Genomic DNA, 13,683 nt, shown 5'->3' with positions numbered 1-13,683 from the left:
AGGGCTTAATAGAGACGGCAGTAATTATTTTTCCTGCAGCACAATATGCAAAGGACAGTTTGGGCAGAGAGAGATGCACAAAACATTACCTACACCCCATCCAAGCTCATCTCAAATCAATTCTGAAGGTGCACTATGTAACTTTTAAGGTGTTGCTTACATTTTTGCTTTCACTAGATTGTCCAACAGTATGAAACACTGATCTATCTTGTATTTATTAATTAGCAGATGTTTTAATTGCTCTAAAATACCTTCAAACATCATGCAATCTTGAGGTGTCTTACTTAGATAAAGTGGCAAAACGTATTCACTCTCAAAAACCTTTGTCCAGTTGATAGAATTTCAGTTTCTTTTGCGTTGGACTGCCTACCTGGACGACTGAGGTATTACACAAACACGTGACCGGGCTTGCCTATCCACAGATCTTGCTCGTCATGGAGGCAGATACATTTAAAGCTGTACGAGGGAACATCAAGGTAGAATTAGCATAGAGCCTCAAATAATAATAATACATTTTATTTATATAGCGCTTTTCAAGATACTCAAAGACACTTGACACTAATAGGGTCAAAAAAACAACAATCTGTCAATTTGTAAGCTGGGAAATACATTTTTAAAGCGGGGTGCTATGAGGTGCAGTTGTAGTAAACGTTGATCGCTGGAAAAAAAAAAAGTAGGTGGGTGTGGGAATGACTAGTATTAGCTACTTCAATCTGACAGGTGAGCGAGTTCATCCACTGCCGGCTAAAATGATTAAAACAACTGCATAAAGAAAACATATTTAAGATGGTAACACTATTTAACATTTATAAATTAGGTAGACATCAATTCCCATACTTAATTGCCCAGTCTAAGCACGTTTACCCTCTGTCTGCATGCACATCTTTCCCAACAGCCTCCACACATTTACGCTTGTCTGCCTGTTAGCACGGCGGCTAACACAAGCTAACATGCTAAAAACAAGGCACCAGCTCAGCCTTTTTTTTTTGCCCTGAGATCTTACCGGGTCGTGAGGACGTAAGCACCGGGTCCGTGGTCGCCGGTGGCTCACAGCGATACGCCCGACATTGGCAAGAGAAGTGCCCGCAGTGTTCGGCTTGTTTCCGCCTGCTGCTGGGGGACTGAAGTTTATTTCGCGGAGGAAAATGGCTGCGACCGATTCGGGATGCAGGGTGACGTAATGACGCTGTCGGACAGGAACCGCTGCGGGGGGCGTGGCGCGTGCCCTGGTCATGTGCTGGGGCTCTGGTCAGTCACTGGTCTGTGCTGGGACGGGGAACTGGACTTTAGCGCTTGGACATGAAACAAATAATAACTGAGAAGACAAGGCTGATGGCAGCTAATGAAGGAGAGTTAAGGAGTGAAGTTGTGACACTATTGCATATGTGCTGTTACATAACCTGATCTACTTACTGTTACCATGCAATTAAGAAGTCATAAACACTGTTCCAGACAGGTTGTCAACAAAGTTACACAATTGAATATGCATGTCTTTATATGACAAAAGAAAATAACTTTTCTATTTTGCTATGGACCCTACCTGGATTACATGAGATTAAAATAACTATGGGAAAGCTACTGGAAGCTGGAAACTGCCAAGAAATGAGCATAGAACAGAAGCAGACAGGTGCAGACAGATATGTTCATTTATTTCATTTCTAAAGATTCTACCTTGATGACAGTCTTGTCTGTAAAATTACTGCTTGAGTCTTTTCATAAAAGCTGGTGCATTTTTAAGTAAATCTTGATAAACAAAATACAAAAAATATATTTTTTATTTACTAAAAACATACATACGAAATACAACCATATAAAAATCAAGTTGATGTATAAGTAACAGTGAGTATAATAATATAATATTCTTTTGTCAGTTAAATATTCCCTTATGCCCCTCCTTGCATTATGCAGTTATGCCCCACTCATGTCTGTTGGTGTTAGACTAGATACTAAAAATTATTTTCCACAAAATCAAACTACTACATCCCTCTCTTTCAATCAAACTTATTAAAATGAAATAGTTTACTGTAATGGCTTCATGTGATGAGGTATAGTATCTGTCAATTAAATTAACATGCCTTATATTTATCAAATGATCATTGACAACAACTTCAAGATATCGGCCTTTAAAGTCCCATTTGATATATGTATTTAAGAACTCATAAGATTAAGTGTAACCATTAGAAATTATCACAAAAGGGCAAAGTAGGCGCCTATGCTACGTATGTTTGCCTTTCTGTTGTGGTGGTGGTACTTCAGCGACATTATGTAAAAACTCATAGAGCAACTTAGCATTGTTAGCGCTGCCTAGTATTTCAGTCAATTTGTCCTGGCTAAGTTTGGCTAAATCTGCCAGACTATCTGCATTCTTTACAATAGCCCTATAGTTCTTGGTATTAACCCCTGGCATCTTTAACAGAAAGTCATAAGGTCCCGGGTTGTAGAGGTCACTGGACTCCGGCAATGTGTCCGACTCAGCTGTGACGGCCTGGGCAGCGGCGGCGTCTGGTTCCAGCCTCCCTTGTTTGAGCTCCACAAAAAGTTCCGCAGTGGCATGGGGTGAGGGGCACCAGAGAATACGCAGTCTGGGAAAATGTAATGTAAGCAGGGTGAGTTTTGAGGACACATCGTTGGAGGATATCTCATTCCTAAAATCTGAACGGGACATGAGAGAGAAGGGCTTGGCCGGGTCGAATTCAATGAGCAGCACCGGTTTCTTGTAGTAGCGGGTCATGGAGAGGCACTGGGTGTAGAGGCGGCCGCTTTGCAGAGAGCCGATGAGATCACTGACGCTCTTTCTCTCCACGCACACATCCGGGGTGAGGATGTAGTCGCCCACCTCCAGTGTCACGGGCTCGATGTCCAGTCCGCGGCGGTGGAGCAGAGATGGAAGCTCGCTGCGGAACTCGCGCATGTCCACTATGACCCGGGACGGTTCTTTGGGCTGATCCTGGCCTCCTGATTGAATAGATAAAAAATAACAAATGAAACGAGTGTATCATGAGAAGGCTGTCTTAGTTATTTCAAAGTATAGCAACATCTCCGCTTCAAGCTAAAAATTCAGCTCTTGTGAAGCACTGCACCTATACTTATCTGTAAACAGTCTCCTATTATTAAAATTAGATAAGATAAAGGCTATATTTTTTTTTATTATTTAGAGTTTATTAAGAGGAATACACAGTGCCACTTCTATTGATCTTATAATATTATCCCATGCCTAATTATAATCATAGCATTTACCTCATGGTCAAAAGTATCAAAAATTAGATGGTATTCAATTTTTTTTTTACTTTCCTGAACAGTTTTAGTTTGATTTTAAGCTTCATCAGAACTAGTATAAGACCTCATGCTAAGATAAAAAAGGTATTATACTATTACCAAGAAAATAAGCATTTGTTTTATCTTCAATGTGGTATCGTAATCCGTATTGAGTATTGAGTTAATCCCTTAGTATTGAAATTGAGTTTGAAATTTTAGTATCGTGACAGCACTAATATTTATTGCCATTTTGCCAAAAGGCTTTCAGTATTGTACAAAAGACTTTCGCTCCCATAAATGCCCAGAATAGCCTTTAGTGCAGATATCGTTATGTGTGAAGATTTTGATAATGGCAATATTCGACTATAGCACAAAATGGACATACCTGCTTTGCGAGTGTTGGTCGTGGCATTAGCTGGTTCTAAATTTCGTGCGAGGTCCAGATTTGTGTCCTCTCTGCCTTCCCTCTCTTCTGGGATCACCATAGTTGCCTTTTCTCTGCACAAGAAACAAAGGGTCAACAAATAACTTTTCTTTTTTTTTTTTTTATCACTAATATTATCCCAATAACAATAATTCCATTACGCAGAGCACTATCCATAAAAAGAACATACTGTACTATATCTGCCATATTAGAAGCTTTAATAAAACTACTTCAGAACATAAAGTAGTGATGTATGTGTTGTATAATAGTATCTGACAAAGCATGTTTAACAGTACAAATAATCAAATAAGCCAAGTTTTGAAATACTTTCGAACCTGATCAAATGTTCAAAAGCTCTCTTCTCCTTGGAAAGTGCTGTGAGGTATTTCTGCTCCTCTGTAGAGCCTCCGTAAATGAGGAAGTACACCCTAAAATACAAACAAATAATTTATAAACATAATACACACCTGCAGCCTCCTATCTCTCCAGGATGTACTGTACGTGTCTAGAACTTGGGGGGCGAGCAGTTCGGATCACGTTTGACCCTTCTCACCCTGAACATGGACTATTTGAGCTACTCCCCTCGAGGTTACGATCCATTTGGACCAGAACCTCTCGCCAAAAGTGCATTTTCTCCAACCCGTGCCCTTGGACTTATGGACACTATATAACACTTGTCACTTACTTGAACCATAATGAATCTACTTGCACTGATGACTTGTTCTGCCCATACTGTATATTTTGTATATTCAATCAAAGTCTATTTTTATTTACCTTTTTTAATGCATTCCTTATTTTATTTAAATTTATCATACCTTAAATTTACTATTATTATTCACAGTTTTATTTGCTCCTCACACCTGCAGCAAGTTCCTAGTTTGTAAATGTTGCATATCCAAGACATTTCTCAATTTAAATAAAGGCTTATGTTAACTTTCTTTATATTCCCACACTTTTACAAACAATAAAGCAAAAGTATTTTCTCCTTTATAACCTACCTGAGTGGTTTTCCCGGCCTACATGCCTTATAGACCTCCAGCTGGCGCACGAAGCTCAGCTCAGCGTCGTACAGCACGACAAAACTAGGCTCTACCTCGTGAAGCACCCTGGTGAGGCTGTGAGGGTCCACGCATCCTTTCAGTGGGTGGATGACAGTTAGTGGCTCTTTTAGCACACCGTAATACGCGTCTGAGGACAAATCTAATTTCATATGTTCCCCTTCGTCATCTTCATCCACTATCAGCTCATCCTCGCTGCTGCCCATCACCGCCGAGTCCCCGGATTCCTCTTTCCCCATCATTTGTGTCAAAGTCAAAGATGGTCTACTTTTGGAGGGCTTTGTAGACTTTTTAGCTGGTTCTTTTCCTTTAGTTGTTTTTTTGGACTTGCTTTTGCCCTTGTTGTGTTGTAGGAGGTCCAGAGTAGCAGCCGCGGTGGGGTCGTGTTTGCCCACAGTTCTGGTGTAGAGGCGGTTGAGGAGCCAGTCGGAGCCACGTTTGATGTACTGCTGCAGTTGGGAACAGGTGCGGTCGTCGCTAGCACAGATCAGCACACGCCCTGAAATCACATTTATGCATTTATAAAGCTGTCAGAACAATTTGGACAATTTGGATATTTTTTTAAACAGCACTTATCTCTATTTCTGTTGGGGCTCTTTGGTAAATATGTCACTGTGACCGCATAAGACGGAATATACTAAACTGTAATTTGCTAAAATACATTTTATAGATCGTATTAGTCCAAACTTTTCTCTCCAAGTAGTCATCTCACAACATTAATAAATTATCCAGGTTCAACACCTGCTCGTCTCCACGGAGAAGTTATTGGTTCCCCTATAATGTTAAATGTATCTATCTCCAACGAAAAAAACAGGTGACGGCAACAAACCAAGTTACACGCTTACTTTAGTTTAGTCTTTTTCTTTAAAGGGATAATGTATAGACATTTAGCTCATAAAAACAGAGATGTTCTGCACAAGATTATAGATAAATAGCTAGTTTACATCTGCAGTGCCTGATTTTCAAAAATAAATTATACAATGCATTACATTGCCCACACACATTCACACAATATCACTCGGCTAAGTCTGTGGATCTGTGTATTTTTTTTAAATAATTGAATAAATACAAGCAAAAACCTTAAGTCAATACTTGGGAAATCTATGGAGAAAACCACGTGGTGTATCCCACATAAGTAAAGTTACATAGTGTTTGCCTGGCAATTCCACAATGATGTTTCTGTGTGTTTTTTATACAGAGTGATATCAGTGTGTTCCCCGTGCCCTCCGTTGTGTCTCAAACACGGTCAAACGTGATCGTACAATCCTATCCTAGGCAAACATAGAGTGCCTTTGAGGTTTTTGTCGTTTTCATAATGTGTTTGTGTTCCTCTATACTTTCCATGTGCCACGGTGACTTAAGAACTGACCTGGTTCATGATCAGGGTTCTTGTTTTCTTTCTCAATCTCCTGCAGAACTTCATTCAGAGCTTCCCATTTTGGACTCTTCTCCAGCACCAGCTCTCGTTTCACCTCTGAAGCATAAAGCCATTTAACTATCCCACAATGTCAAGTACTGTGTTAAAATATAAGCATGTATTTGCAGGCCCATTACCAGTGGCTGAGGGTTTCAGTTTGTCAGGCTCTGCTCCCAGTTTCAGTTTCTTCTTGCTCTCTGGGATCCTGTACACTCTGCTTCTTGCATTCATAAACATAGAGTTGCTGGAGTCAAGGAACAGCCAACCTAAGAATGAAAAATAAACCATTTTAAAGTTGCCCTATGTAACTTGACTGGTAGAGAGTCCACCGCCGGCTTGTTTCCATGGAGATATCATTGCTTTGCCCTGAATGTGGTATAATCTATTTATCTTGCATTCAATTTCATGTGCTTTGTGTGAGTAGGGTCACCTCTCCGCAGATCTAACCTGGAACTTGGCCTGTCTGTCACAGTGGTGATTGTTAAGCTTATTGCTCCCTGCGTTAAGTGTTTTAGTGTAAGTGTTTTCTCTGCCATTTTTGTCTTTGCAACATTCATTTACTAATTTTTCATATTTTCCTTGTCAAAACCTGCGCAGGTGGGAACAATTAGGAAGAAATCAGATGACTCAGATCAGATGTAAGTGTTTACATAACATTTCAGTTCTCAGATTAAAGAACGTGATGATGTCATGCTGCCAGATGAGGGGCAAGAGCCAGATTTTCCACCTGATGACACTGTACTTGAAATATATCCGAAAGGTAACTCCTGTCCTCCACAAGCTCCACTGGCTCCCCGTCCCTCAGCGCATCCACTTCAAAATCCTTCTCATCACATTCAAAGCTCTCCACAACCTGGCCCCTCCTCACCTCACAGACCTGCTCCACCACCACACTCCATCTCGCTCCCTCCGTTCCTCCAGCTCCAACCCGCTGTCCCTGCCCTGTAGGACCGAGCTCCGAACCTGGGGGGACAGAGCCTTCTCCACCGCTGCCCCCACCCTCTGGAACTCACTGCCCAAACCCCTCCGTGACCTCTGACCTCCCCACCTTCAAAAAAGAACTCAAAACTCACCTGTTCAAAATCGCTTTTAATGTTTTATGTTGTAAATGTTGTGATATTTTATTCTTGTTTGTATTGTGAAGCGACTTTGAGTATCTTAAAAAGCGCTTTATAAATAAAATGTAGTATTATTATTATTATGTAACTTCACAAATGTTGAACCTGAAAATGTCTAATATTTACTAGACCCAAGAACTGTATCTGTAACCCAACTGTATTTCAACAAAAATCTGCATTTTAACAATATTCATTTTAGCTGCTCTCCATCTGTATTAAATATTATTGGCCAATAGAATGTTGTGATTAGGGTTGTCAAAAGTATAGAAAATCAGATACTAATTGATACTAAACCTAGTATTGAAAGTAGGTACTCATTTGAGCAGGTATCGATACTAAAAAAGTCACATTTACAGGACAGAAATGAGTCTTTCCTGAATATCTTTAGAATGATGTTGAGTATAAGACACATAGACTAGTTTACACACATGGACCACTATGGAACCACCTGGACCACTGAGGTACCACATGGTAATATAAAAGAAAGTTCTATAATTTAGTGTTGAAAATTACATTCTATTGTCTAAATAAAGAATCAGTCTATTCGTTCGAAATAGACAACAAATGGAATTTTGTAACGTCATCTGAAACCCAGAAATATCCCAAGTATACATTGATAAAGTAACGACACTTGAATCATCAGTGCTCAATTCAAAACATATTTAACATTAGCTTTACCTGAGTTAGAGCCAAAGATCTTCTGGCTGGAGCGGAGAGATTCGAGCAAGTTGAGGAAGGTGACGCAGTCGTACTGGGTGAGGTAGAGAAGTAGCACCCTGAGCACCTTTAGGTCCTGCACCAGGCCTTTGGTCTTTGCCCCCAGCTGGTGCCACAGTGGGTCCAGGTAGTGCCGGATGGTCTGGAAGAAAAGACAGGAATAAAGTTCAAAATAGGAATAGCAGAAAAGTAGTAGTATTGCAGAGTTGGGCAATAAGTTAGATTGATGCAAGATTAATCACAATCAACTTGAAATCTCAATTCGAATGGTTGCAATTTCTTATCAAATATTTTTTATGTAAAAACCTGCTAACTCTTCAGACTCTCCAAACATGTTCTGAAATGCATATGATTCTTGTGTCTGTGTAGACCCTCAGTTGTCCAGGTCTGATCCATGTAGGAGTGAAGACGTTTCTCTGCTCATCCAAGCCGCTTCTTCAGTTCAGAACTGAAGCGGCTTGGATAAGCAGCGAAACGATTTGTCCAGTTGACAGATTTAACTTTGTTGTTTGCTATGCTTCTTGTATTAGTTTCACAGTTTCAGTCTTCTCTAAAATATAAAATTCTGTTGTGCATCTTGAAAATGTTAACTTTGAACAGAATCCTATAATCCAAACACGATTCACATATCAAATCAAAATCGCAATACTTTTCCAAAATCGTGCCACCCTGGTTTTTCAAATTGTTTTGATCTACCTGCTTTTGCCAGGAGTGACTATAATGTAGTGCTGTCACAACACAAAAAAAATCAAACTTGATTTTGTTCCTAAGGGAAAGGCTTGATACTCTTCCATACTGGAATAATTTAAAAATATATTTTCTTATATATAATATATATATAATGTCATTTTCAACAAAAAATAATAGTACTTTCTTTCTACTTTCTATTATCTTACACTAGTTTTGATTTAAGACTAAGACCAAAACTTCAGAAAAGCCCTTTTATGTCCTATTCATTTTTGGGGGGATTTTGATACTTTTGACAATCCTGCTGTAATGTAGGTGTATTTGAGTTCATTTAAGGTAGAACATGAAAGTCATATATTTTCTGAGTGGAGGAGACCTTTGCTGTGACGAGTAACTGAGTTTGTAGTAATTTCAAATCATATATTTGGGAGAAAAATATCCAGATCAGCCCAAGATATCAGGCCCAAAAATATCTGCAAAGCTTATCATCCAAATACCACTTAAATTTGATTAAAGGTAAAGTCAAATATTTTCTGAGGTTTAACATAGGGTCCTTGGAAATTGTTTACCTTATCAAAAGAATTTCCCAGAGTGTTCTCCAGAGACAGGTCCTCAGCCTCCAGAGTGGGGTTGTAGCGTTTGAGCTCCTTCAGACAGGCGCTCATGATGTCCAGAATGGAGCTCTGGATCGCCCTCATGGCTGGGGTCAGGGACACGTGAAGCTCCACCACCTCCGGCTTGTGTCTCTCCAAAGCTGAGTTCACTGAAGCCTGGAACCTGCTCAACAAGATGAGGGTACATGGGTGATCATCATGGATTTACATTTTATTTTATCTGACTAAAGATAAATAAACAAACATGGCAATATCAACTTCCTGAACATAAACAATACAGACTTTTAATCAGTGGCATTTAAATAGCGAAATATCATACTCCAAAATCTGTACTCTGCTCTAATTCATATTCTTTTACTGACAGGGTTGGCTGTGGATGTCTTAATTAAAAAGACTCAAGCTGATCTTTGATAAGAATTGGCTGAATCTCGATTAAAAGTTGATTCACTGCACAACCCAAGTGTACATACATTTTTTTAACCAAAACAATAAACCACTTTAAGTGCATAAGACATAATACTTCATACAAATGGCTGGGATTTTTTAAGTAATCTGAACATAAATTACTTTCTGACTTTAAAATTCAAATGGTAACTATATTAGTGCAAATAGTGAATAAATTGGAGTATTTTGACAAGATAAGGTGAAAACTAAGACTCCTTAACACCACAAACAGAAAGTCTAAACTAACTATTTGAACCTAAAACAGCTTTACTTTCCACTATACCTGGGCCAAATGTAGAGCTTCTTGACAAAGAGGTTCCTCATGACGCGTTCCACCTGACAGAAGCCAGAGCAGAACGCTGTGGCTTTGTCTGTGAATGCCTTTATGAAGCCGGTCTTGTTCTTTTGTCTGAACAGTCGAAGGATGAAGGCCTCTTGGCAGGACTCAATGATTTTGTGAGCCCTGTACACCAAAATACCTAAAGAAAAGCAAACAAATTTAGGAAAATTAAGTTAATATCTATGTAAAATAGCTTGGTCTATTTCACATTAGTGTCAAAAAGTGGTATCATAAAGAGTAGATGAGTGGATCTCAAACTTTTCACACCAAGTATCATTAGATGATTTTAAAATAGTGATTAACCCAAAATAAGAAAAAATATGAATAGATTTTTTTTTAATAAAATAAATACTGAAACTGAGAGCCACAGAAACACTGCAGTACACCATAGAACACTAAGTCACAAGATCAATACAGGGAGTTTGTGGACTCAATAATAGCCGTATATCTGATAGTTGTGATATTACGAAAAAATACTAATAAGTTAAGATACATTTTATTGTCTTTATAGGATCCATCTCCAAATCTTGAGCTAGGCTTGGCCAGAACTACCTTAGCTGGAGGATTTCATCTATTGTGCATGGTTTGTTTTCACATTTACCACATGAACGCAACCTATTGACCTTAAAATAAATATGTAACCTGATACGAGGTGAGCAGGGATGCGGTCAGTGAGGAAGTCCACTACAAGGATCCTGCTGGTCACAAACAACACGCCGCCTTCAGTGTACACGTTGTAGCGCTCTGTGCTCTGGATATCACTGGTCACTGTCCTTGGCAAATGGGTCACACCCTCCACACGCAGCTGCTCTGTCAAATACTCCTGGGAGGAAAGTACAGAGATCAGAATCAGAATCAGAATCAGAAGACTTTTATTGCCATAGTCTGTGAACACAGTTCACAAACTAGGAACTTGATACGGTGAAAAAGTGCAACATAAACACACTGAATAAATACAAATACAAATAAGAGCATGCACAAAGTTAAAAAGATATGCTTAAAAAAATCAAATGAAATACTTAAAGGGAAAAAATATGTACAATAGCAGCATCAGAACAACAGTGCAAAGTGGCTTATTAAAGTGACCGGTGTTATAAAGTGTCCAGTTTAGTGCAGATATTATAGAGTGTTCATGAGACAAACAGCAGAGGGGAAGAAACTGTTCTTATGGCGAGAGGTTCTGGTCCCAATGGACCGTAGCCTCCTGCCAGAGGGAAGTGGCTCAAATAGTCCATGTCCAGGGTGAGAGGTGTCAGCTGCTATATGGCCTGCTCGCCCCCGAGTCCTGGAGACGTACAGGTCCTGTATAGATGGAAGGCTGCAGCCAATCACCTTCTCAGCAGAGCGCACAATGTGCTGCAGTCTCAGTCCCTGGCAGTGGCCCCAGCGAACCACACAGTGATGGAGGAGGTGAGGATGGACTCAATGATGGCCGTGTAAAACTGCACCATCATCTGGACTGGCAGCTTGCGTTTCCTCAGCTGCCGCAGGTGGAACATCCTCTGCTGGGCTTTCTTGATGAGGGAGCTGATGGTCGGCTCCCACTTGAGATCCTGGGTGATGCAGGTGCCCAGGAAGCGGAAAGAGTCCACAGTGGTGATGGGGGAGTCCGTCAGGGTGAGGGGAGGCAGGGGGGCTGTGACTTTCCTGAAGTCCACGATCATCTCCACTGTCTTCTGGGCGTTGAGCTCCAGGTTGTTGCTGCTGCACCAGGACACCAGCCGGTCCACCTCCCTCCTGTAGGCAGACTCATCGCTGTCCGAGATGAGTCCGATGAGGGTGGTGTCATCCGCAAACTTAACCAGTTTGACGGAGTCGTGGCTGGAGGTGCAGCAGTTGGTGTACAGGGAGAAGAGCAGGGGAGAAAGTACACAGCCCTGTGGAGATCCTGTGCTGATAGTCCGAGTGTCCGAGACATTCTTCCCCAGCCGCACGCGCTGTCTCCTGTCTGTCAGGAAGTCAGTGATCCACCTGCAGGTGGAGTCAGGCACGTTGAGCTGAGCGAGCTTGTCCTGGAGCAGAGCAGGGAGGATGGTGTTGAATGCAGAGCTGAAGTCCACAAACAGGATCCTGGCGTAGGTTCCCGGGGAGTCCAGATGCTGGAGGATGAAGTGAAGGGCCAGGTTAATGGCATCGTCCACAGACCGATTGGCTCTGTAGGCAAACTGCAGAGGGTCCAGGAGGGGGGAGGTGAAGGACTTGAGGTGGTGCAGGACCAGGCGCTCAAATGACTTCATGACTACAGACGTCAGCGCCACAGGTCTGTAGTCATTAAGTCCAGTGATCCTGGGCTTCTTGGGGACGGGGACAATGGTGGACAGCTTGAAGCAGGCTGGGACATGACATGACTCCAGGGAGGTGTTAAAAATGTCCGTGAAGACAGGAGCCAGTTCCTCAGCACAGTGTCTAAGGGTGGAAGGAGAGACACCGTCTGGGCCCGCGGCCTTACGGGGATTCTGCTTCCTGAAAAGCTTAGTCACGTCCTGCTCCACAACTGTGAGGGCAGTGGGGGAGGAGGGGGGGTCCGAGGTGGGTTTGGAGGTAATGTCCATGATGGTGGGGGAGGAGGGGGAGGGGTGTGAAACTTCAAACCTCGCATAAAAGCCGTTTAACTTTTCTGCTAGTTGTTTGTTGTCCACGGCGGGAGGGGCTTTGGGCCCGATGGATAAGAGCTCTTCACGGGTGTAAGAGCACGCGAACACAGGACAAACGCACAAAAACAAAAAACACACAGCGCACCAAATCACCAGGGCGACCGTACGTGGCGCCATCTTGGATAACTCAAAGATGAAAGATAAAGGGTATGTTAAAAGTTATGTTAACTCTTGCACACACAGCACATCGAAACTGAGACTGAACAGGGACTAATCCTGCAACAAAACCTGGATTCAAATCAGTGCTAAACCAAGAACAAACCAAATTCTCACACGCACAAAGATGACACCAAAACTGGGACCAGGAACTAAACCATCACTAGGCAAATTCAGAGTACCAATTAAGCAGTAATCAGCACCATTTTGGTTGTGTAGTTTCTGGTCTGACCTGTTCTGGGGTGGTCGTGTTGAGCAGAAGCACCAGACTGTCCTGCTCGGAGTACACCCGCATGAACTGCAGCAGGATGCGGTCTATCCCCATGCCCTCCGCCGCCACCAGCAGCCCGTCCGAGCTGAACAGGCTCAGGAACATCTCAGTCTCGTACTCCAACAGCGGAGCCGCCATCCCGAATACGCCCCGATATTAGACTCTGTGCGTGCGAGGGAAAATGTACATGTATGTCTTTATTCACACATCACCACAGAGAAGCCATCACGGTCCGTTATCTGTAAGACAGGCTACTTTCTCTCCCATTACCCAATGTTTTGAAATAACACTTCCGGTCACGTGTTTTTCTTTGACCTTTGATCTGACAAGTAAACAAAGAGCGCCCTCTGCTGGTATGGAGTTTAAGCGACATGTTTGGATTTAAGACTGCTGATTCACAGGGGAAATGATTTGAACACAAAATATGAATGAATGAATGAATGAATGACTAAATAAATAAATAAATAAATGAATGAATGAATAAATAAATGAATGACTAAATGACTAAATAAATAAATAAAGAAAGAA

The 13,683-nt window shown here is 41.6% G+C and overlaps 2 protein-coding genes across 3 annotated transcripts in view; both read right to left on the bottom strand.

Moving 5' to 3' along the window:
• The window catches only part of mrtfba (myocardin related transcription factor Ba), a 36,823-nt gene extending 35,642 nt beyond the window's left edge, over positions 1 to 1,181 (bottom strand). Inside the window, exon 1 of one of the 2 annotated variants that reach the window (XM_033984699.2) lies at positions 1,004 to 1,181. The gene's annotated coding sequence lies outside the window, so the exon portion shown is untranslated. Of the gene's footprint in view, positions 1 to 370; positions 390 to 1,003 lie in introns of those variants that run through there. The other variant, XM_055229467.1, reaches the window with a different exon arrangement.
• A 451-nt stretch (positions 1,182 to 1,632) lies between these two features.
• On the bottom strand, positions 1,633 to 13,427 carry ercc4 (excision repair cross-complementation group 4). The gene is made up of 11 exons (XM_033985018.2): positions 13,117 to 13,427; positions 10,717 to 10,897; positions 10,018 to 10,213; positions 9,246 to 9,453; positions 7,951 to 8,131; positions 6,292 to 6,420; positions 6,107 to 6,211; positions 4,678 to 5,236; positions 4,015 to 4,107; positions 3,641 to 3,753; positions 1,633 to 2,955 (listed from the first exon to the last, which is right to left on the bottom strand). Exons 1-11 carry the CDS (start codon positions 13,291 to 13,293, stop codon positions 2,216 to 2,218), a joined length of 2,682 nt encoding a protein of 893 aa, XP_033840909.1. The 5' UTR covers positions 13,294 to 13,427; the 3' UTR covers positions 1,633 to 2,215.
• Between the last annotated feature and the right edge of the window lie 256 nt (positions 13,428 to 13,683).

The sequence above is a fragment of the Periophthalmus magnuspinnatus genome, chromosome 19 (genome assembly GCF_009829125.3).
Source record: "Periophthalmus magnuspinnatus isolate fPerMag1 chromosome 19, fPerMag1.2.pri, whole genome shotgun sequence".
Taxonomy (NCBI): Eukaryota; Metazoa; Chordata; class Actinopteri; order Gobiiformes; family Gobiidae; genus Periophthalmus; species Periophthalmus magnuspinnatus.
The sequence above is the reverse complement of the archived record's forward strand: the minus strand, read 5'-3'. Positions and strand labels throughout refer to the sequence as shown.

Excerpts from the sequence above, each read along its gene's own strand:
- ercc4 (XM_033985018.2), bottom strand. The coding sequence starts at position 13,293 with ATGGCGGCTCCGCTGTTGGAGTACGAGACTGAGATGTTCCTGAGCCTG. Across the intron at positions 10,898-13,116 it reads ACACGACCACCCCAGAACAG|GAGTATTTGACAGAGCAGCT; the intron begins GTCAGACCAGAA and ends CTTTCCTCCCAG. Across the intron at positions 5,237-6,106 it reads GAACCCTGATCATGAACCAG|GGCGTGTGCTGATCTGTGCT; the intron begins GTCAGTTCTTAA and ends ATGTGATTTCAG.